Source organism: Pezoporus wallicus, unplaced genomic scaffold (assembly GCF_028554395.1).
Source record: "Pezoporus wallicus isolate ANWC-B61680 ecotype Strahan unplaced genomic scaffold, APGP_CSIRO_Pwel_v1 contig_7545, whole genome shotgun sequence".
Classification (NCBI taxonomy): domain Eukaryota; kingdom Metazoa; phylum Chordata; class Aves; order Psittaciformes; family Psittacidae; genus Pezoporus; species Pezoporus wallicus.
In genome coordinates, this window is record NW_026642398.1 from 1,481,493 (window position 1) to 1,504,958 (window position 23,466).

At 42.1% G+C, this 23,466-nt stretch overlaps 1 protein-coding gene across 4 annotated transcripts in view; it reads left to right on the forward strand.

Annotated features, from left to right (window-relative positions):
* Nucleotides 1-23,466, forward strand: part of SLC45A4 (solute carrier family 45 member 4) — an 84,121-nt gene that overhangs the window by 36,234 nt on the left and 24,421 nt on the right. For 3 of the 4 annotated variants that reach the window (XM_057429756.1, XM_057429755.1, XM_057429754.1), the window contains exon 2: nucleotides 13,248-13,868. In XM_057429756.1, the coding sequence (XP_057285739.1) occupies nucleotides 13,625-13,868 (244 nt within the window). In that variant the 5' untranslated portion in view covers nucleotides 13,248-13,624. Of the gene's footprint in view, nucleotides 1-5,032; nucleotides 5,285-13,247; nucleotides 13,869-23,466 lie in introns of those variants that run through there. The other variant, XM_057429757.1, reaches the window with a different exon arrangement.

Consider the following 23,466-nt stretch of genomic DNA (forward strand, 5'->3'; position numbering starts at 1 on the left):
TGTTGTGATTGCACTGGTTGTGATTGTTGTGACAGCACACTATTAAAGTGCTTCAGCTTTGGTACAGAGCTGCTGCAGGTCTCATCCCATAGAGGTCCAGATGCATATGTTAAAGCGGCATCTAAAGAGGCTGGAGCTTGTGCATCCTATAAGAACAGAGTGGATGAAAGCAGTTCCCAAATGAAGTAAATTTGGGTAAATTCTGAGAAGCCTTTGACAAGGGTTTCATAGCTCTACAAAGTCACAAATGGGAGAGGTCTGTGTCCTCTTAAATATTCCCCTGCTAGCAGGCTTTTATGTTTCAAGTTCAACTGCCAAGCAAGCACTTGTATCCTCTTGTTATTTTAGTGTGTGTGTCAGTAAATATCTTCTCCTGCCAGTTCTGACAGGGCTACAGCTTGGCAAAACACAGGACTGAAACAGCATTTGTTCACAGTCCAAAATCAAAGTATGTCCTGATGGAACCGCTCTTGAGCGTGCTCACCAGCTTCTACAGCTCATAACCCAGATGTCTAAATCAGATGGTTTTGTAAACAGACTGTGTTGGATGCTTTGTAAATATGTTCTGTTGGCCAGAGGGTTAGAATCATAGAATGGTTTGGGTTTGAAAGGACCTTAAGGTCATCCAGTTCCAAGCCCCTGCCATGGGCATGGATGCCTCACACTAGACCATGTTGCCAAAGGCTCTGTCCAACCTGGCCTTGAACACTGCCAGGGATGGAGCGTTCACAACTTCTTTGGGCAACCTGTTCCACTGCCTCAGTACCCTCATAGTAAAGAATTCCTTCCTTATATCCAACTGAAATCTCCCCTGTTCAAGTTTCAGCCCATCACCCCTTGTCCTATCACTACAGTCCCTAATGAAGAGTCCTTCCCCAAGCATCCTTGTAGCCCCCTTCAGATCCTGGAAGCTGCTCTGAGGTCTCCACGCAGCTTCTCTTTTCCAGGCTGAACAGCCCCAGTGTTCTCAGCCTTTCATATAGGAGGTGCTATTTGTTCATTACCTGTATTTTATTCTCCTACAGGGTGTTAGCTCCTCAATGGAGTGTCTCACCTACTTTACTGAAAGTATTGTTTGCAGAAGTTCTTCCTGTATTGTTCTCAAATACTGTAGATACAGTCTGAAATCAGTGGTGTTGCAACACTTCTAAGCACCAATTTATCCATATTATTGGCCAAACAGTGTTTCTCTGGTATTCTTATGATTTATTACTTTGATTAATGATGGGCGTTAAGAGGAGGTTCTCAATTCTGTTTCTTTAGTTAAAATACATGGGTAATGCATCACTGCTCGGTCAGTTCAGATGTTTGTTTAAATAACTGAGAAATCAAATCAAACAGCTATGCTTCATGGCAATGAACATAAGTGTCTGTCATACTGGTATTTGGGATGATGTGAAACACTCAAGAAGAGATCTGCTCAAGTGCTCCAGCTCTACTCTTTATGGAGTGTACTTTTCCAATGCTTGATTGTAGTCACATGTACTTCTAAAAGGAGGCACTAAAGATGCTTTCCAAAGGTGCTGCACCATGGAACTGCTGCTCTAACCTGTTTCCTTTTATTAATACCACTTAATACATCTCAGGCCTGAGGTCGTGTAGCTGGAGAGCTGCTATTTCACTGCACCCCTTGACTTGTGGTTGTGTCAGGAGGAGTTGGCCCTCCTTGGATGCCAGGGAGGAAGTCAGTAAGAATGAAATACTTATCTCTAAATGCTTTTTTTCCTTCCTTTCAACACTCGGCTCCATCTAACACTCCATCAGGGGATGGGAGAGTATTTTCCTTGGCCCAGGCAGAGGGAAGCTATGCAGAGGTGAGGAAGGGATCTCTCCTTTACACTGACAAGAGGCAGTTTCCAGCAATCCTCCTGAATCAGTTCAGGTTCAAAATGCAGGTTAGGCTGTAAAGAGTTGCTTATTACCAAGGTAGCATAGTGATGCTGTGCCAGTTTGGTCTGTGAGCACACTCCAAGAAGGCAAAATGAGAGTATCTAGTACAAGATGATTGTGATGAGGTGGTTGCTGAAGGTGAGCTGACATTATACAATTAAGGGGATTGTCTTAAACTTTTTTTTGAGGGGCTGTGTTTTCTAATGAACTTGAGCAGCATGGATTGAAACTACCTTTTCTGAAAGGCAAAGGGCAGAGCTAAAGCATCATTTTTAGCCTGTATTGCAGTGAAGGTATTACCCACCACCAATTGTGGGGGGTTGGAACTGGGTGATTTCTAAGGTTTCTTCCAACTCAAACCATTCTGTGGTTCTGGGAACTAAAGATGATGATCTAACCCATTACATATAGTTGTTTACAAACCCTTCAGACAATCTGAAATGTGAGAAACCCTCTCCTATGTTGTTGTGGTTAACTCTGTCTTTGTTGGGGGGTGAACAAAATCTCATAGATGCTTTCAAAAGCCAACTTTAACAAAGTTTTCTGAGACGGATTGATGGAAATGTGTTTAGGGACTGGTAATTGGAGCTAATTCCAATAAATTACTTTGTAGATGTTAATGATATGCTAGAGGGAGGCAGCTTAGGAAGATCTACACTGCTCTTTCTTGTCTTGATCTATTGAATAGCTTCTGTAATTGTCTAATACATATTCTGGCAGTATTTGGGTTTCTTAAGCAGCCTGCAAATCTTCAGTGAATATAATTCAAATGCCAGTACATGGAAATGAAGCATTGCACTCTTCATCTTAGGTGCAGTGAGATCTGCAAGAGACGTCTAACTTTGCATATACAGACTAAATAAGCAGCTTGACTGTTTTTTACAGATGAATATTCATGCAAAACACGAGTCTCAGCCTGTTATAGAAAGTATTGCTCATTCTAGAGAGCAATTTGCCAGCGCTTGTGCTGGTGTTATACTTAGTTTCTGACACTGTGCAATCAGGAGGACAGCCTTGGTGAAAGAACTTGCAAAAATAAAGTGCCTATTTGACCAAATCAGTGGATTTTCTTAGTGCAAGTTATTTCAAGACCAGGTTGGATGGGACTTGAAGCAGTCTGCTCTAGTGTGAGATGCCCCTGCCCATGGCAGGGGATTGGAACTGGAGGAGCTTTAAGGTCCCTTCCAACCCAAACCATTCTACAGTTTGTGGCAGTGTCAGACCATCACAGCATATTTGCATTCTGGCCTGAGCATCTCCATGATTCTTTGAGTTCTTTGTGCTTATGTGGTGACTAGGTTGTTATGTTTGGTTTTGAAAGTACTTAGCTGTTAGTACTTACTATCTTGCCTTTAAACTTTATCTAATTTTGGAGGTAGAACCTGCTGCTTGGAGATGAGTAAGGCATGCCTCTTTGTAGTGTGAAGCTGCTTCCTCATGCCCGCTCTACCAGCATCACTGGTCCTAGGTGTTATATCTTTTGCTAGCTGGTAAAGTTTCTCTTGCTATTTATGCCCAGAGAAAATAGCTCTGTTTTGCAGAGATGTTCCCCCTGATGTCATGAGGACCTTCATCTTTCCACCTTATGTCTTAAGCTCTCTGTTCCTTTCAGCATATCTGAGCAAGAAAAACCCCATCAGGGGAGTTTGCTGCCTGTGACTATGTCAGCACATCTTCCAGCATGAGCCAAAGTCTTGCTCTTGGTCTTTTTCTGACTCAGCTGGAAGGGAGTGGAAAGAGGGTCCTAAAAACCAAGAGGGCTTCTAGTCAAGGCCATGCAGAAGTAAGCAGAAAATCCTATGGAAGATTTAATATTAGTAGGGCTGGAGTTGGGAGTTGTTTATGTCAGGTTTTAATACTTTCTGGAATTTTGCATACATACCTGGGAAAGGTGCAGCAAGTCTTCATTAACCCTTTCAAAATGAAGCAGCATATGCCCTTGCTGCTGTATTTTGGGGTGATGGGAGTTGAGGATGTCAGATGCTCAGCTTTAAGAGTAAAGAGCTGCCAGAAGCATTTCCCTCTCTTAGATTAATACAGTTTCCAAAAGCCATGCCCTGAATTAAACAACAGCAAGGCAGAGGTAGGAAAAGGCTTCAGCTGGATTCCTGTGTGTGAAGAGGCAAAAGTTTGCATTGCAAGAAGTGGAATAAATGCTGCTTTTCCCGGTGAAGTGGATTGCTCCATATTGACTTAATGTGCAATGTCCTGCAGATTGATTTCCCTCCTCCCAAATCTGGTTTCCATGGCCTATATTGTGTGACAGCCTCAAAAGTAGGTCATGATGCAAAAGCACCGTGCTGGTTCCAGTGGCTGCCTTTGGCTTTTGTGTTTTAAATATCAGTTTTCAAGATGAACTTGCTCAGAATCTCATCTAAGCCTCCATTCAGTGTCAGTCATTCTTTAGGCATGGTATCCTTGTAGAACAAGCTGGTTTATGCTGTTGTGTTTCAGTGCCTTTGATTACCTGAATGATGAACTAAATGTCAAATGTGGTTCCTTATTGCACCCAGTTAGCCTTAACCTTTCTTCTTTGGCAGGCTTTTAGTGATTCAAAACAGGTTAGTCCAGTTTAATGTAAGACTATTTTAAAATCGGAGGTTGACTTTCCTCTTGGGATCTGCAGTAATGTTGCTCATAGCTGGGTCTGGTGTTAAGTAATGTGTAGTATAGTTGCAGTTTGTAAAAGTTACTCATGAATAAGTATAGCCTTCTCCCTCTGATAGGGTTAATACAGTCCTGGGTTTAGAAACCAGTATCATAGAATGGTTTGGGTTGGAAGGCATCTTAAAGCTCATCCAGCTTCAACCTCCTGCCACGGACAGGGACACCTTCCACTAGAGCAGCTTGCTCCAAGCCCCTGTGTCCAACCTGGCCTTGAACACTGCCAGGGATGGGGCAGCCACAGCTTCTCTGGGCACCCTGTGCCAGCGCCTCAGCACCCTCACAGGGAAGAGCTTCTGCCTTATCTCCAACCTGAACTTCCCCTGTTTCAGTTTGAACCCGTTACCCCTTGTCCTATCACTACAGTCCCTGATGAAGGGTCCCTCCCCAGCATCCTTATAGCCCCCTTCAGACACTGGAAGCTGCTCTGAGGTCTCCACGCAGCCTTCTCCAGGCTGAGCAACCCCAACTTTCTCAGCCTGTCTAAAAATCATGTTTGCATTTAACTGTGTGAGAAGTCTGAATAGCAATTTAAACAAATACCTGCCTGTAATTGCTGCCCTTTTGAACCAGAGGCCTCATGACTCATCTATATGTTGGTGCTTCTAGAAAGTCACAGGATTTTTTGAGTCTAAACTTAAGGAACACCTTAACCCACAGAAGGATACAGCCCCTTTGCTGAACTTGGTAAGTTGAGCATTATTTGTCCAGCTGGGCTTAAACCCTCCAGGTATGTTTTCTACATGCTTTTCTTCCTCCTGTGGTGACTGAACACTTGAGTCTTGACATGGGCCAAAGAAACTTCCCTGTGGCCAGTTCTGTTACTATAAACAGCCACTAATAATTAGCAACAGAGCCGCAAACAACCGGGTGCAAATAGCTGCCTGTTGGCTAAGCAAGTGAAGTTCTGCCTTGCATCTGGCACGTATAGGAGGCAGAGTACATGATAGCCCTCCCAGCATGACAGGAGATCCTCTGGCTGCCTTGTGGAAATGAGGCATCTTGAACTAGGCAGGTGGATCTGCTTTTTGACCTTGTAGCTGCAGCAATCCGCCTACAACTTGGTTTATCCTTGTGACCTGCAATTTCACACAGGCTTTGGTGTTACTGCTACTTGTAGCTGCTCCCATTCCTTACTACTCCCATACCGTGTGGATCCATGCAGCCATGCAATCAGATAAAACCAATGTGACTCTATCAAGGATTTATTTAGCTTCTTGGACGTGTTGTTGTCAGCTTCGTTTCCAACCTGTATTGGTTACACTGGTTCACTACCACAGGCTTGTGTGGCTGTGCAGAACGGGGTGGGAGTAAGGAACCTGGGGCAAAGAAGAGGAAGTACTTGTTTACTCCAGTTTCGATTGAGCAACCTGTAGTGTAAGCAGGTAATGTATTTTATGTGCTATTCCTATGCAAGCAGCTGACTGTAAAACAAAACTACCCTTGCTAGCAAAACAGCCTGTCCTAGCAAAGTATAGTTTACTGTTACGATTTGAAGCTCTGATCAGGTTTGTACTGCAAGCAGGATCTATTTGGTTTCAGCTGCTACTGTCTTTATAGTAGAATCATAGGATCAATGAGGTTGGAAAAGACCTTTAACATCATCAAGTCCATCTCTTCCCCAGCACTGCCAAGGCCACCACTAACCCATGGCACTGGGGGCCTCATCTACATGGTGTGTGAACACTTGCAGGGCCAGTGACTCCAGCACTGCCCTGGACAGCCTGTTCCAATGCCTGAGCACCCTTTGGGGAAGGAATTGTTCCTCAGCTCCATCTAAACCTGCTCTGGTGCAGCTTGAGGCCGTTTCCTCTTGTCCTGTCACTTGTTCCCTGGGAGCAGAGACCGACACCACCCCCCCCCCCCATCCTCCTATCAGGCAGTTGTAGGGAGTGATCAGGTCCCCCCTGAACCTTCTCTTCTCCAGACTGACACCCCCCCCCCCAGGTCCCTCAGCTGTTCCCCATCACACTTGCGCTCCAGGCCCTGCACCAGTGATGTTGCCCTTCTCTGGACCCAAATAGTAGAAACTACTGTCCCTATTGCAGATCTATAGAACAAAATATTAGAGCAGTCATCTGTACAAAATGAGTTGCATTTGCATCTTGTGGAATAATTTTTAATGTATTTAGAGAATAGGCAAATCCCTGTGAGGCTTTTGAGGTGGCTTGCAAGAGGATGAAGGTCATCCTTGCCTTTAAGAGCTGTTCTTTCACAGCAGCATGCTATTTGTCTCTTGGCATTGTGGAGCACCAGAGGACTTGAACTCAAAACATTAGTAATTATCCTTGGATAAATGCCATTTTCCTCTTGAAAAGGCACAAGTCCAAGTATCATTTTGCAAGCCAGTCAGATGCTGAAGCAGAACCCAATGTCCATTTTGTGTTTAATCGTGGAAGGAATAAGAAGTGATGCTTGTCTGCAGCATAGGGGTACAAGCGTTCAGCCAAACATTTTATTTAGTCTGAGTAAAAGCCAGATAAACTCAGAATGTCTTTCTTTCCAATGCTAATATTAATGCTATTCTTCAATCAGTCTAGATGGCTTTCCAAGAGATGGCCAGATTACTTGCAAACCTTAGCAGAAACCAACTTGGCAGAAAAAGTATCTTGACAAATAAATGACATGACTGGGAAATCATAGGCTTGTCACCCTCACGTGATTCACAGGTGAAATAGAATCATAGAATGGCTTGGGTTGGAAGGGATCTTACAGTTCCAGCCCCCTGCCACAGACAGGGACACTTTCCACTAGAGCAGGTTGCTTCAAGCCCTGTCCAACCTGGCCTTGAACACTGCCAGGAATGGGCAGCCACAGCTTCTCTGGGCAACCTACAGCTTGGTTACTAGTGTGCATGTCTGTACTCATTGGGGAACTGAAGGAAGGTGAGGTGTAAGAGACTGAGAGGAAAGGGAAACTTGTCATATTAGACTTTAGCTTCTGAACTCTAAAACTTGTGTTTTCCAGTCAAACATTAGAATATTTCATGAAGTAGGTGTACACTAACCTTGTTTTCTTGTAGTTTATGGCTTTCTTAATGGTGGTGCAGAATGTGGCATCAGGATATGTTAGTGATCCAATGGCAGCTGTGACTGGAATAATTAATGCCTGGTTAAATCCTGTAAGAATCAGTTCATAGCTCTTTTCATAGACTCATAGGATTATTTTCGCTTATGCAATTAGTGGTAAACAGTGACCTTTATGTGCAGTGATGGCTCAAGGTGTCTCTTCAACCTTTCAAAGTCAAGAAGAATAAGTTCTTTTCAATTGTAGAGTATTTGTTTGAGCAGGAATATTTCCTGCATCACTGTGGAGCAAACCTGAATGCAGCTCTTCACCATGATTTGAGGAGACTTTGATCAAGCTGACCTGCATGTAAAAGAATGTAATAATCATGTTGTAGGCACATCTTGAAAACAAGAGATGGCTAAGTAAGGGTTTGAAGTTAATGCAGTAAACTTTAAGTCCAGGATAAGAGAAGGGGGTAGTTTGTTTCAGCTCGGTCCCCTCCTTGTTCCCTTAGGAATTCCATGGCGTTTGGACAGAACTGTTTCCATCCATTTCACTTTGTTCATTCCAGTTTGTCTATGCTTTTTGTTTTCCCTTCAGGACTTGGGATTCAGTATCTAGTGCACACCTACCCTGCTGAAATGAGTTGTTTCTTACACCAGTAAATGCCTTCAGGATTGCCTAATAGCTTCAGAGGAAGAAAGCCCTCTAAAAGACTGGAAGTTTTCTTATGGTATCCATGTTGGGTCCATTTAACTCTTTATCCACTTGCCAAGGTTTGTTACTGCTTAATAAAGCTCATGTGTGATTAGAGTCACATGCTTTGGCACTGGTTCAGAAAACTGAGCTGCTTGTCAAACAGAACATTCCTATTCCTTGTTAGCAAAAGATGTCTGGCAACATGCATTAAATATAGTTCAGTCTTCAAAGATTTGGGCAGGATCACTGTTAACCCTGTTTATTTGGGTATTGCTGGGTGCAGTCAGCATCATCTGGAGGTCAGAAGACTGGATCACAAATGGAAAAACACTGCTTGTCAACCTCTTCAGTCCTGACCTAACAAAACACACTGAGAAGTGTGATAGGAGTCACTTGCCCAAGGCTTTGTGTTGCATAATGATCTAGTGTGGGCTTTTTGTGCATCTCTAGCATCTCAGTGCTCGCTAGGGAAAACAAAACCACTGAACTTTATGGGCCACAAATATGACCTTATTCTTCCTCTTTTTGGAAAACCCTAAAGAAAAGCAGCAATTTTCCTTTGGTTCTCTGATGGGTCATGTTCTTTATCTGTAAATGCTGCCTATTTGAGGCACAGGATTACTATGATATAACTTGTTTCTATGCTTTATAGTCATGTCATGACTTGTGTCTAGGTGGAATCATAGAATCCCAGGTTGGAAGGGACCTCATGGATCATTTAGTCCAACCTTTCTTGGTAAAACATGGTATAGCCAAGATGGCCCAGCACTCTGTGCAGTTGAATCTGGTGTCCAGTATAAAAGTATAACAGATTACAAGCAATTTGAGCAGTTTTTGTGACATTTTGCTTACAGATCAGTTCTCAGGATATATTACTTGCATATTTTGTTGAAATATTAACTACCCCTTTATAGGTTTTGTCATTGTTGCAATGTGACCAAAGGTCAAAGTAAAACATGTGCAATTAGGTTGAAGAGCTGGTGTCATCAGTGCCCTCCTGCTGTTAACATTTTGCATGATCAGCAATATTTCTGTGGCTGCACTTCCCTTCATACCCAGCTGCAGTACAATGCCCAACACGAACCTGTTCCCACAGCTGAAATTCTTCATTCTACTTCCTTGTTAGTCATGAAAACCATAAAATCCCAGAGTGGTTTGGGTGTGAAGGGATCTTAAAGCTCATCCAGTTCCAACCCCTGCCACAGGCAGGGACACCTTCCACTAGAGCAGCTTGCTCCAAGCCCCTGTGTCCAACCTGGCCTTGAACACTGCCAGGGATGGGGCAGCCGCAGCTTCTCTGGGCACCCTGTGCCAGTGCCTCAGCACCCTCACAGTAAGATGCCTTTTAAAGCTTTATGGAAAGTATGGTGAGAGTGCATGGCAGAATGGGGATGTGGTCTCAGCTTCTTGGGATAACTGCTGTTTTATGGGCCAGTTTACCTTTTAAAATGATTATCTTTAGGTGCTACGTGGTTGGAAAGGGATGGTTGAAAGGTTTCTACACTTTTTATTACTATGCCTCTCTCTCCTGTGCTCTCTTAGTACCCAGTCTGCTTGAATGACAGGTAAAATGTAAGCCTAATTCATCATTTTCATGATATTAATGCTGGCTTATTTCTGAGGTGGACTCCACACAATGAAGCATTTGAATCACAGGAGTAAAGGGACTATTGGAAATTATCATGGATATTCAATACCTCAGTTCAAAAGAATATACTGTCAATTCAGGTTTGGTTTTAGTAGCCAACAAACATGAAAAAATACCTTCCTTCAATCCAGCTCCTCTTTAGATGCCATTTACTTTGGAGTTCTGTGCTGCAGAGAAGTTTCTGTGATGGTTCCAGCAGGTTAATGACTATCTCCCATTCTGATAAGGAAGAATGCCACTATTTGTAGTTGCCAAATTCTAAGTGAACTTGGAAGGAGCAGCAGCACAATCTGAATCAGTCTAAAATGAGTATGAGCACAACCTAGCAGAGCTTGTGGAAGAGCTGGAAGACCTTTCTGAGAAGCTCTTGTTATTCTCTGGCTCTTGTATTAGATGTGCACTTGGAGGCAGATGAAAGTGCTGCAGGAAGAACAATTCCCACAGAATTGACATAATGGAACAGTAATTCTCTGTTCCTTTAGATAAAACCTGTCCATTGAGCCTCTTGCTGTTGCACTTGAATGCTTTAACTGCTGTTTCTGGCATGTTTAAAATCTCTTGTTGTTCTTATCTGTGTCAATTACAGTTTCAAAGTCTACCTCCATCTATCATCCATTATTCCTGTGTCTTATATTATCTCATCTCTCCCCATCATCTTCCACTTCCAGAAAAACATTTTCAGTCATCCCTTAAGAGTCAGGCTCAAATGAGCTTAATCTCAGATACCCTCTTTTTTTCCTGTCTCTTTACCCTTCCCAGTGACAAATGCTCCCAGCCTGGTGTCATCCTGCTTGCGTCTGTAGGCATCATAAAACATTCTGCTGTGATTAACTGCCTTCCTCTCTGTTCTGCTACCCTGGAACTGTGCATTAAATGAGGTGTGGAGGGAAATGGAGTTAAATCCTTCATACAGAGTGACAGGAGGGGAAAATAAGTGTAAGAAGGCATTAGAGACTTTAAAAACATCTTGTGCAGGAGTGTTATCCGTGAGCCATAGTCTGGAATATAACACATGTGTTCTGAGTGATTTCTGAATAATAAGAGCTGATATTTAAACTTTTACATTCTACTGCATGTAACCTTGCCTGACTCTGCCAGCAATTAAATGTTTTATGACTAGTCTGTAATTAAAATAATTGCTCCTTCTCTGGAACCTAGATTTCCTAAGTTTTCCTCACCCAGAACTTGTGTTATGAGAAGTGGAAGTGTGTTTCTTTTAATACACACTCTACTTAACTTCCTATTTATGGTAACTTTAATAGCCCTTCAAGGCTTAAAGTGGAACCTTGGGCACTAAAGCAAAGTAAGAGAATCACATCCCTTCCCCTCCTGATGCAAGTTCAACACTGTACTCGCTACTGGAAGGAGGCAGATGGACTCTGCTGCATGCAGGAGCTCAGCAAATCCAAACCCTGACTGATGGAAACAAAAACCTTTATAAAAACAAGGTGTTTATGCAGAACTTGAATAGGTGCCTGTTTGTGCCATAACGCAGTAACCCCAGGCTGCGCATCTCAACTCCTGCTGTTAATTCTGAGTTGATGGAGAAATACTTTCCTGAGTCTTTTTTGTTCTGAGCTATTTAATGCTTACAGATTAAAAGTTGGAGCTTAAAACTGTGCTTATAGCACTTGAGTTCAGTAAGTTATTCTAACTTCTCTCATGTGATTTCAAGGTTTGAGTAGCTCCAAAGCAAATTATTGTATTAAGTTGTTATTGAGGGGATCAAATTGGAGCACTCCAGTAATCTTGGGGAGCATGGGAGGAGAAAAAACCCAAACAGAAGAAGATTCTAAAGAGGGCCTACAAGAAATCTGAAGGACTCTTTACATGGGCATATAGGGATAGGACAAGGGGGAATGGCTTTAACCTGACAGAGGGGAGATTGGAATGAACTGTTAGGGGGAACTTCTTCCCTGTGAGGGTGCTGAGGCCCTGGCACAGGGTGCCCAGAGAAGCTGCAGCTGCCCCATCCCTGGCAGTGTTCAAGGCCAGGTTGGACACAGGGGCTTGGAGCAAGCTGCTCTAGTGGAAGGTGTCCCTGCCTGTGGCAGGGGGTTGGAACTGGATGAGCTTTAAGGTCGCTTCCAACTCAAACCAGTCTGGGATTCTGTGAAAGGAAGAACCAAATGCACTCAGTAAACTGCCTGGGGGGTACAGCTGGAAGGAGGGTATCAGTGGGAGGGAGCGCAGAAGATGATGTTCCTATGCTGCTCTTCTAGTAGAGCAGTGTGTCAGGTCGTGTTGAAGCAGTTGCTGTTGGGATGTGCTTTAAAGCCCAAACACATCATGCTCTTCTTAATGTTCATTTTTAGGTTCACCACTTTATGATCTGGTTTATGCTCTGACCCACACACAGTTTTTTGTAGCCACTGCTGAAGGGGCAGGAGCTGCAGTGTGGGGACTTCTTAGGCCAGCTCTGTTGCCAAAGCCAGCGCCTTGTGGAACCATTCCCCTGAATGTGCAGTCATACTGTGTGCAGAGATGTTAATATGCATCCTTCTAGTACAAACATTAGTACAAACATGATGTAATCTGACTTTTAATAAAGTGCTTTCTTCTCAAGTGCTTAAACACATTTTGACTGACATGGTACAATATGTCTGTCAGTTTAGACTTTGTCTATGCACAAAGGAGGGGGGAATGTAGAAGCTTATCTTGATTGGAATACATTTTAATAATTAAATGTATGGTAGAAGATAGTCATCATTCTATTTTCATGGGCTTAAGAAACCTCATAGGATGTGGGAGTAAGTGAAGATTGATGCCTGTGCTAACTGTATCTTCATTAGAAATTTAAATATCAATCTTTAAAGTTATCTTTCTAATGGCTTATTTTTGCTCATGCTTGAGGGATAGCTTCATAAGATGGTGTGAAGGATGCTGCAAAGAAACTGGCAACTTCCAAAAGTTGACAGACGTTGATGTCTGTGTGGCCAGTGAGTAAATGGTAATGGATGAATCATCTTCCTGGCATAGTACTGGAATATCCTATGCTGTGTCTGAAATGGAACCTGCAGTAAATTTCCCAGAATCTGTTAGTCTTGTGCTCAGTGCTCTGAGGATCTCAGGCAAATGCACTGATCTCTGGCTTTGTGCAGCACCACGGTCTGGAGGAACTCACAAGTACAATCAAGCAGTGTTTAAATCTGAGGAGTAACTGCATTTCAATGGAAAGTCCAGAGGTAGGAGGGAATGTGGAATAAGAGACCCTACGGTAGGCAAGGACAATGGAAAGCATTAAGCAGGAAATAGGGTATATGGTTAAGGGGGGTGGGGGGGCACAATATCCTGAGAAATGCTATTGAAATTTTGAAATGCTTGCTTTTTGTTGCAGATTAATCAGCCACTCGATGGGGATTAACAGTGGAGCACCTCTTTGTGTCGCCTTTCCACCTCTGTGTAGCAAGACTAACACCTTCAGCACTTCTTCAATAATAATTATGAAACTGGTATTAACTGAATGGCAATTATGGATTTTTAACTCTAACTCTCAGTAAACCAGCAAAGCCATATGTTGAAATTCCTACCAAATAGCTTTTCGTTCTTGAGGTCTCGTATCTATACAAGAAGTTGCAAGATACCTGTTTGTACAAGAGGAATACAAGCGTTACTTGCCTGAGGAACAGAGGCTGAAAGAGAAGACACCCTAATTTGTTCGTGGAGTTATGGTAGTATTATTTATATAGATATAACAAATATATATATATTTTTATGGTAATGAATATGGCTCCCCAGAATGCTGACTCGGAATCTATGCAAGTTCAAGATCTACCTGTGGCACAGCTTCAGAAACCAGAAAACAAGGAGAATGAAAGTAGGGAGGAGACCATTAGTGAAGGCTCCATAGACCGGATACCGATACGCCTGTGGGTGATGCACGGTGCAGTAATGTTTGGCAGGGAATTCTGTTATGCCATGGAGACAGCTTTGGTAACACCTGTATTGTTAGAAATTGGTAAGTAATCCTCATTTCTGTTAGCTGAAACTGAATCTTTTTGCATTGCTTGAAGGCAGAGGAAGAAGGGTTTGCCAACTAAAAGTACATCAGGTAAAAAAGGATTTGGCTTTTTGTTACTGGCTGTGGCATAGATTCAGTTGTGTGACCGTGTTTAAGGATTTTTATGTGCATTCATCTTCTGTCTAATATTGCTTTTCTCTGTGAAAATGTTGATCTGATTTAAGTCTTAAATTCTTTACTAAAAGGTAAGTGTCCTAGAAACAATGTTAGATGATAAAGGATTGCAGTGAAGCTTTTTCTTATATATGGAGAAATGCTTCAGGTTACAGTACTTTAAAGTTAGATAAATTGGATTTTCCTATTAAATTACTGCATTTATTTCAAACCACTAGCGAGTCTTATGTCATCTGCCTAGTTTATACCACATGAATAAACCATGATACCAATAGCTTTAGCTAATAATGGGGTGGTAATGGGGTTTAGAATAGGAGTAGACAGTGTTGAATTCATGGTGAGTGCTGTGATTAGGTTTACAATAAACTGCCCGTGGTGTTACCTAGTATTATCTTTATCAACTCCAGAAAATCATGTGCTCTGTCAGATACCAGAAAACATTACATGAAGCTGAATGGAGGTACCAGACTGAGCATGCTTCAATGAGGGAATAAATCAACAATGTGTGTGTATGGTATAAGTGTATATATAATGCATGCATATTCTATCTTTGCTAATGTTTGCTTTGGCTTATGCATGCAGTTGTGCTTCATAGCATGCTCAGTTGTGGTGAAACAGAACCACTCAACCAATTCTCTAAAATAATGTTCATTAAAGGCTCTTTAAAGCATTGTTTAAGGATTTCCAGGTTAGCATCTCAAATGCAAAGTCTGTATTTTTATATCTGTATGATAAAAGGGCATCAGAGATTGAAGCTGTGTGCATGAAATGCATAAATTCTTTTGTGCAGTCTTCCTGCAGTTAAAAATGTGTTTACGTATGAAGTTACTAGTCAATACTTGAATCCATAGAGGGGTCAATAATCAGTGCAGTCAGTGCCATGAGAGACGCTGGTGACTTCTACCTCCAGGTTTTCCCAAACATGTTCATTTTCAGAGCTCATCAAATGTCATTTTTGGATCTGTTGGTGGCATAGGTAAAATTTTATAGATGTTCTCCAAAGAGCAGCTTTCTTGTCGAACCTGACTTCCTGAATAAAACAGTTGCAACTTCATCTAGGACCATTTATCGTGCTCATAACTTGTTTTGAGGTTTTATCTTTTGGGCAAGTTGAGATTTAGAGATGTAAGTGATTTGTACTAGTGGTGTTGGTTCAATTACTACCATGAATGCAAACCCTTGCATCCTGCTTTGCATGGAGAAGACCCCCAGTCCTGTAAGTGACCTGTACTTCTGTTTGCTTTCTTGTTTGTGCTGGCACTTGTCTGTTTCACATGTGTAGCTGCCTAAGCTGACTTCACCTGACCATAAAGTAAGGTCAGACAGCATAAATAAACCATGCTCTTAATGACGGACCAGTCATTTCTGTTTCTTTTGTGAGCTCTTCTAGCAGATCTGTTTCCTCCAGATAATTGAGAAATATCTCTTCCCTTCCTTTCCTACCCCAGTGATCAGAATAACAGTGGGATTTGGGGGAAGGGAGGAAAAGCATTTTCACTTGGAGAAAAGCTGGCAGATCAGTGAAGCAATGCAAAGAGGATGCAATGATGGTGTTCCATGCCATAGAGATAAGAAATGGAGGGAGCTGGTTAGAAATGTGTTCAGGGCTTTGGGAACTAATTGGAATCTTTCATGCTGTGGTTCATGTTCCTTCAGCAGGGGGCTACACAATGCTGGATTCACTGAAGGGTTAAGTTATTCACAGGTGACTTATCTAACCTGTTTGGTAATTGCCTCTTACATGGTTCTATTTACCTTTATCAGCCTCAACATCTGTTTGCCTCAACATGAGCTATATTTATTCCTCACTGAAGGGGGTTGCATGAAGCTGTGGAATTGCTGGAATATTCCCTTTGCTGCTTCATTTGAGAAAAGCCACATTCAGTTTCTTTTACATGAGATTTAATGGGCTCAAACCCTCTTCAAGAAGTGGCACCAGGGGAAGTGTGGACACTAAACCAACTGACTTTGCTTATAACAAACTGAAGAACCAGAAGCCTTTTGGGTGTACAGAAAAGGCTTCTTTACAGGCTTATGTTGAGTCTTAACAATTAAGCTTTACAGTGTGTGCTTGTGTTCTGTATCTCAGAGAATTTTGTTCACTGAACTCATCTGAGATTCCTATCAGCTACCACCATTAAAACCTTAGGCACATTAGTATATTAATTAAGATGTTACACACTGTCTGCTTGCAGGTATTTGACTTTCCTAACTGTTTGTGTAGCCTGTATCAGAGGTGGTGGTATGATCTGGCAGATGAACAACCTGTCCTACTTGTTCAGTAAGCCATGAGATTTCAGCAACTGGAGATAGTCCTTTGGATAGTCCCTTTCCAGTACAATTTCTGTGTTTAAATGTCCCGAAGTTTTGAATTCCTAACAAGAAAACCTAAAGGCAGCAGCAACAGCTGCTTGGGTCAATGGATACTGTGAATTGGAAAGGTCTGGAGGTGCCTGAGTTGCTGTGCCCCCACCAAAATAGCATGGTTTGTGATTTTCATCATTGTCTTTATTGCTATGCTTAGATTGATGTCTCATTGCCTTGTCAGAAATGCAGCTACAAATCTTTAACAGCCTTGTAGTCATAACTGGGCTTTAGTAGCTTAGCAACAAGAACAAGCCAAATATATATTACATGGGGTTTTATTCTAACTTGCTTTGATGTCTCACTGTCTGCAGCTTAAGAATTCAAACTGAAGCAGCTAAATTGTTCAGAAGGATTGAGAGGATATAAAAATATGCTAAATATGAGAAGTTGCTGCCTGACTCGAGGTGAAATAGTGTTAGTTGGCACTTTCACAAGTTTGGATCTCTAGAAATCTTCATTAACCTTTTTTAGAGACCCATTCACTCAGCATTAAAACGTTACTAGAAACAAAACTGTCAGTGCCTTCAGCACTCTGGGTTTATTTGTTCCTCACTCTGAGGTTGTGGAGAAACTGAGTGATTGCATCTTACTCTTGAATATGTTCTGTGCATTAACACTAATATTTGCTTTGTCACATTTCAGCCATGCCTTATAAACTCCATAGGAGCAGGAGGTGGCCTTTGTCTTTTTAAACATCTGGTACTTCACGCTGCTTATCTGTGAGAGTGAATTAGAATCCCTGCTATTGTTTATAGATGACAATGTCTTTTCTTCCCTCATTAAACTTGGCTTCAAAGGTTGAAATCTGTAAAACAACTCCCAGTTTGTGGAAAATTTGGATGCATTTTAAAAAGGATTTTGCAAAGGGTTTTGAGGGAATAAAAGGAGAAACTGGTATAAACTTTTTTGAAGCAGCTGGTTCAATGAAATCACATCTTCAGATAACAACACTTTAAACCATTATTAAATAACAATTTGGTAATTTCAGGTTATTTCAGGTGTAACTCAAGCACAATTTGGGTTGTACTGCAACCAGTAAATCCCACCTTTCAGAACTAAAATGGATCCAAAAAGTGCCTCTTTCATTAGGGCTATGGAAGAAAACTGCGTTGTGTGACTTGGGGTGGCTGCTGCTTCCAGCATGAAAAACTTGCTGTCTGAGTGAGTGGTAGGAGCTGTAAACATGAAGTTTCACTACTTATATTTAATAGGATAAAAGCTTTGCCAAGCTTTTCCTATTGCTTCAAAGTCTCTTTCCAATGCTATTGAATGTTTTATGAATAGCTAATAGGCACAGAAGCAACTGTCAGCACCAGAACTGTTCCTTGTTCCACAGCATAAATTAATTATATCACACTAGTGCTTTTAAAAAGAAACCATGGACATTTACATAAGGAAAACCATGAGCAGTTTACATGTGCTGCTTGTCTTTCTATTGTCACTTAAATTTAGGGATGTTTCTCTGATATGGTACATGAATAGCCTTGATTTTTAGGCATTGGGTATCTTGAGTGCTGATGTGTGATGGCGTTGCTTTGGTTTGCTGTGAGTGTTAATGCGCTCTTGTATTAAACATTAGCCAGTGCAGCATTAAATACGGAAGTTGGGCCTTTTAACCCTGAGCATGGTGTTCTTTTTAGGCAATAACACCAAGGAATAGCACTGTTAGAAACTCTGTGTTTCAGTTCTGATTAGATTTTAATAAAGAGAAAGGCTGAGCTAAGCAAAGCAGAATACCACAGGTTATTTTTGTTTGGAGAAGTTGTTTCTCTCATTACATGCTTTTGCATCAGCAAAATACTGTAGTCCCTTATGTCTTGTAGGAAACCTGTCTCATATGTGGTAAAGCTGTTTAGGGGTTTGGGCTGTCATTTAGACATAAATCAGGGAAAAAAAGCTATTATCTAACATTCAAGACCCTTTAAGCATAGCCTACTAAATCTAGGTCACGTGCAACTGCCAGTGTGCGAAAAGCATGTTAAGCAAGAATTAAAACTGCTGATGCTGAGAAATCTCCGAGTGGAAGCTGACAAGTCATTATGCTGAAGAGATTTAATATTCCAACGTGAACTTTGAGTAGGAAGTAGTGAATCTTTGCATTGAAATTTAGGGTCTGAGAAGAACGCATGGAGGTAAAGGGGAGATTATGGAGATGTATTTAGCAACCAAGCATGAAATGTTACAGAGAAATTAGCTTCTAGGTATGTTTCTTCAAAGGAATTAAGGTATCAATTGCTGACTCAATTCAGTGTGGAAGGGGTCTTCCTAAGGCTAAGCTTGGGATCAAAGGAAGTCTAAAAGCCTTAAAGACCTAGTGAGGGAGAAGGGAACAAAGGGATGGGATAAGCTTTTGGAGGCTGCCTATAATTCAAGTGAAAAAAGGCTGACTGCCTGGAAAAACCCTTGCAGATGGAGGAAGTTTTTCAGGATAAAGCAGCACTGACTATTTCAGCTCAAGTAGTAGAGTTTATTCCTCATCTCTGCCAGAGGTTACATTTATGGTAAGGTTATATGTATTTAGAACTGGTTTTCTACAAGCTGTATCTTACCATTGGAGCTGTGCCTTGCCTTACCTTACTTTGTTTTACCAGGAAAAAACGGAGTTGCTGTAACCTGCTCTGAGTTAAACTCCTGTATGATCCAGCTGCATCTGGGCTCTCATGTGTACCTTGTTTGATGCTGAGATTGAACTGCAGGATCTGAGTTCCTCCTTGGAAGAATTAATGGCTTGAGAGCTGGCTTGTCCCAAGAGGGGACTGTAGCATGGCTGAACTAAGGACAAGGATTGATTGCACAGCAGATACACAAAACCTAGAGTAATAAACAGTTCATTAGATAAATTTTTCAGCCTTGTTAGCTTTGAAGTTAATCTTTGAGACCACATCAATTTTGTATTCAGATCTGAAGTGGTGGAATGTATGAAACTGCAAATATTGTGCCTGAGGCACATGTTAATTGCCCTATAAAACCTCCCCACCCATCATTTTTTACTCATTGGCTAATTTTATGCCCACTAAGGAGTTGTGTAACACTAATTTTACTGTACTTACTTTTTAACCAGCAGGCAAGTCAGTGATGCTTTCATATCATATATCACTGTTCTCTTACATAAAGTATGTGTTGACCTCAGATCAGTAGCAGCCCAGGTTTTGAACATGTCCTTAGTGGAAGGTCTGGTTCAGGGTCTGTTTAAGGCACCTTTAAAAGAAGGTGCTATGCAGCCATAAAGCTTTTTAATCCTGAGGGTAATAGGAGCACATGCTTTGTTTTGATATGAAGGCAAACAGCACGCAAGCTGGAAGTTGAGCAATAATTGTTGCTTACAGAGCTTTTTTTTTTTTTATAGTAATGTTCTGTTTTTCTTTAACACTGAATCTGGCCTTCAGGGGCACAACTGATAACACATGGCAGGTTTTCAGCTGGGGTGACATGAGGATTCTGGCTTTAGGGTTGTAAAGACTGTGTGACTTTGGGTGAACGGCCTTACTAGGAGAGGGAAGCCGAGTGCGAAGAGCTTGTCCCACAGCATGAAATGTGTTTCCTATTACTTAGCAGTAGGTAACTTTTTCTTCCTCTTTTTTTCAGCTAAATAAGGTCTGCAAAAGTAGCTACTTCTAAAACAAGCGTCAGAGTTGCTCTGGTGCTGTTTTCTTCCATTCCAAGTCTTTAAGTCCTTGATCTTTTAATTGTGTCCTGCGGGAATGTTAATACTTCCCTCCTCAGCGCAAAGAGTGTTTGCAGTAAAAAGTGCATGAGGATACTTCTTTGAATCCTCGGTTTTCCTTTAGAGAGCTTGTGTGATCTGAGGTTAGTGTGAGTACCCAGCTATGACACAAGAAACCCTTAACAGGTATGAGAACTGTGCAACAGAAGCAGCAGCACCCTGCAAGATACAGCCAACTGCACAAATGCACTGTCAGCTCCTATTTAAAAGATTTAAAAGCAGGTTTTGATTAAGTCATCTCTGCTCCTCAAACCCATTTTTGTTCTGCAGCAACAGACATCTCAGTCTGTGATTTGTGGGATGAGCTTGAGGCCTCCAAAAATAATCACTCCCTAAGAAAGAAATGGACATCTCTGTCCTTATGTTGATGTTTCTTTCTACCAGTAAATCTTTCCTGTCCAGCATGCTGCCATTCTATCTTGAGCAGCCAGGGCTTAAGAGAGACTAAACTATTTGGAATGACTTAGGAGTACTTTGACATCTGTTCTTCCAAATCCTGTTCTTCCAAAATCTCATGTTCTCTCCTGCCCCAAGGAGATGTAGTAAAGCAGCAGAACTAAGGACCAGGTAATAACAGTGCTACAGCCCAATAATGGTGAACTGCTTATTGGACTGTATTAAATAATAAGCAGATTGGGGGGGGGTTAATTTGCGTATTAGCTTTTAAATTTTCTTCCAATCTATTGTAAGTGTGCTTTTTACTTTTTTTAACACTGGGTCACTGAATTGTCTTGCAGTTCTTCCCTCTTACACATACTAGACCCACCTTGTTGCTATAGCCAAGGCAAGCCTCTAGGTTTTCTTCTTCTTCCATAGGCAGCTCTGAAGCAGAAAGAGAGGCACATGTAGGACTCAAGGAACTGCAGCATCCCTGTATTTTTAGTGTTCCCTTCCTAAGATTCCCTGTGAGTAGTGGGGGAAGGATAGGAGAGATAGGGGCAGCCTTTGGCCTCCTGAAAATGTGCTTAAATTGAGTGCTTTAAACCATGCACCTTTAAACAACCTCTTTCCTAGCCTGAGCCCTTCCTCTTCGTCTGCTTTCCACCCACATTCACTCTCAGCCAAATTTACAAAGCCCACATCTTTTGCCTAAACACCCTCTAGAGAGAGCAGAGTATCAGGTGAACCTTTGAATGTATGTGCATGCACAGCACCCAAGAGGTACCTTTGCTACAGCTGATGAAACACAATAGTGCTTCCATGCTCTTCATGATGAAGTAATTGCCATCAGGACCATTTTTCAGTGCTAGATTACCTGTTCTTTACTGTAAAAAGAAACCTGTCAGTTCTTTGGATGGGATTCTGCTGGTGGAGACTTGCAGATGCAGAATCAAGATTTGGGTGCCCAGCTTGAAGGCCAAGACTCAAATCAGTGGTTTCCTATTGAACATGATTGTAAAACAGGTTATGGAAAGGGAATGGCTGAGAACTCGGTGAACAGGAGTCTTACTGCTGAAGGAAATAAAATTAAGGCCACTTTTGAAATGAAAAGAATGTCAACAGGCTCTTGCCAAAGCATGTAATGTTTTAATAAAGCTTGTTTCAAGAGGACTGTCAAAGCTGCAGCCCCTTAAGCTCTATTCTCCTCTGAGTCTCCTGAGTTGCTTGTTGCAACAGTATTTCTGTTGTGATGCACCCTCTTGGACTCCAGTTTAATCATCCTCTTTTAACCAAGCAGCACTCAAGAAGGTTTCAGATGTGCTTCCTGCAGGCTGTTCTGCAGGAAGTGATGGGAAAAGTTTGGAGCTGCTCATTCAGCTTAATGATAAAATCCATTTAAAGTCTGTTTAAACTGGGGAAAAAAAGCAGGTCATAGATTTTATTTGCTTTGCTATGGGTAAATCCTCAATAGGCCATATTGCTGCGTAAACCCAGCCTTCCCTCTGAAGTCTTGAGTAACAGTGGGCACAGATTTTTTTTTTCCATAACTACCCAGGGATACTCTGCATTAACATTTGGTGTTCTTCAGTTGCACACTCACACTGGATTTCTTGCAGTAGTAGGTGCAGACCCTGTAAATTGAATGTGTCTTGGTTTTCTGCAGAAATAAATCTGATTGAAAAGAGCTTCATCAGAATGACTTGAAAGCCTGAACTCTGCAGGGAATAAGATGAGCAAGTGGTGTAGGGGAGGGGAAGACTTTTAGGTGCTGGGAGTGTTGGGCCGATAGTGGCTGGCGAGAGCACTGAAGTATGTAGCAAGTACTGCTAGACCTGGTAGGTGACTCCACTCGTGTTTTGAAACTGAGAAGAGATTGAAGTCCTTTGTTTATTGTCACTCCTCATCTGGGGAGGGTCACTCCTCATCATGTTGCTACTGCAGGGGAGGATGTTCTACCAAACAGGGTTTCCCTTCCAGTTACTGTTACTGGAAACTCATCCACTTTGTGTAAAATAGCATACAAGTTCATGAAAGCAGCTCTTCTAAATGATAGAATCCCAGAATGGTTTGGATTGGAAGGGACCTTAAAGCTCATCCAGCTCCAACCCCCTGCCACAGGCAGGGACCACCTTCCACTAGAGCATGGTGCTCCAAGCCCCTTTGTCCAACCTGGCCTTGAACACTGCCAGGGATGGGGCAGCCACAGCTTCTCTGGGCACCCTGTGCCAGCACCTCAGCACCCTCACAGGGAAGAGCTTCTGCCTAAGAGCTCATCTCAGTCTCCCCTCTGTCACGTTAAAGCTATTCCCTTTGTCCTGTCCCTAGAGGTCCTTGTCCAAAGCCCCTCTCCAGGTTTCTTGTAGCCCCTTTAGGTACTGGATGACCTGGAAGCCAGAACTGTGCCATAAATTAATGTCAAAACAAAAGTTACTGGGATGGGCATTCTTCAGAAACAGTACACACTCTGTTCGAGAAGCTTTAACACTACCAGATCAAGACTCCTTTTCCCCATGGAAGTGCTGATACAGAGAATGAAAAGTTCAGTCCCTACAGTGGCCTGGTTCTGTCCTCGGCCTCACTTTTGTCTTTGGCACGTATCCCAGTCTGTTTCAATATGCCAATACATTTTGCATAGCTTCTGCTCAGATCATCTTAACCTTGACTTTCTATCCCCCTCAGGATCCTGATTTATGGCCTTTCTGGCTCAAGTGATAAACTGAGCCGGATCATTTTCTATGTGTTCTCATGTACAGACTGTTTCAAAACATGAATTTCCTCCTTTTATCAGTTGTGCTGTTCCGTAAACAATGGTCTTTCAATAATTCACTCTATCAGAATTGAAGCCCCCCCCCCCCCGGATAATTGCACATTCCAACAATATCCTGCTGGCTTTGATTGAGTCCTTCACTTGGAGGTGGGTTAATACCTCTTCTGTCTGGATACTTCTGC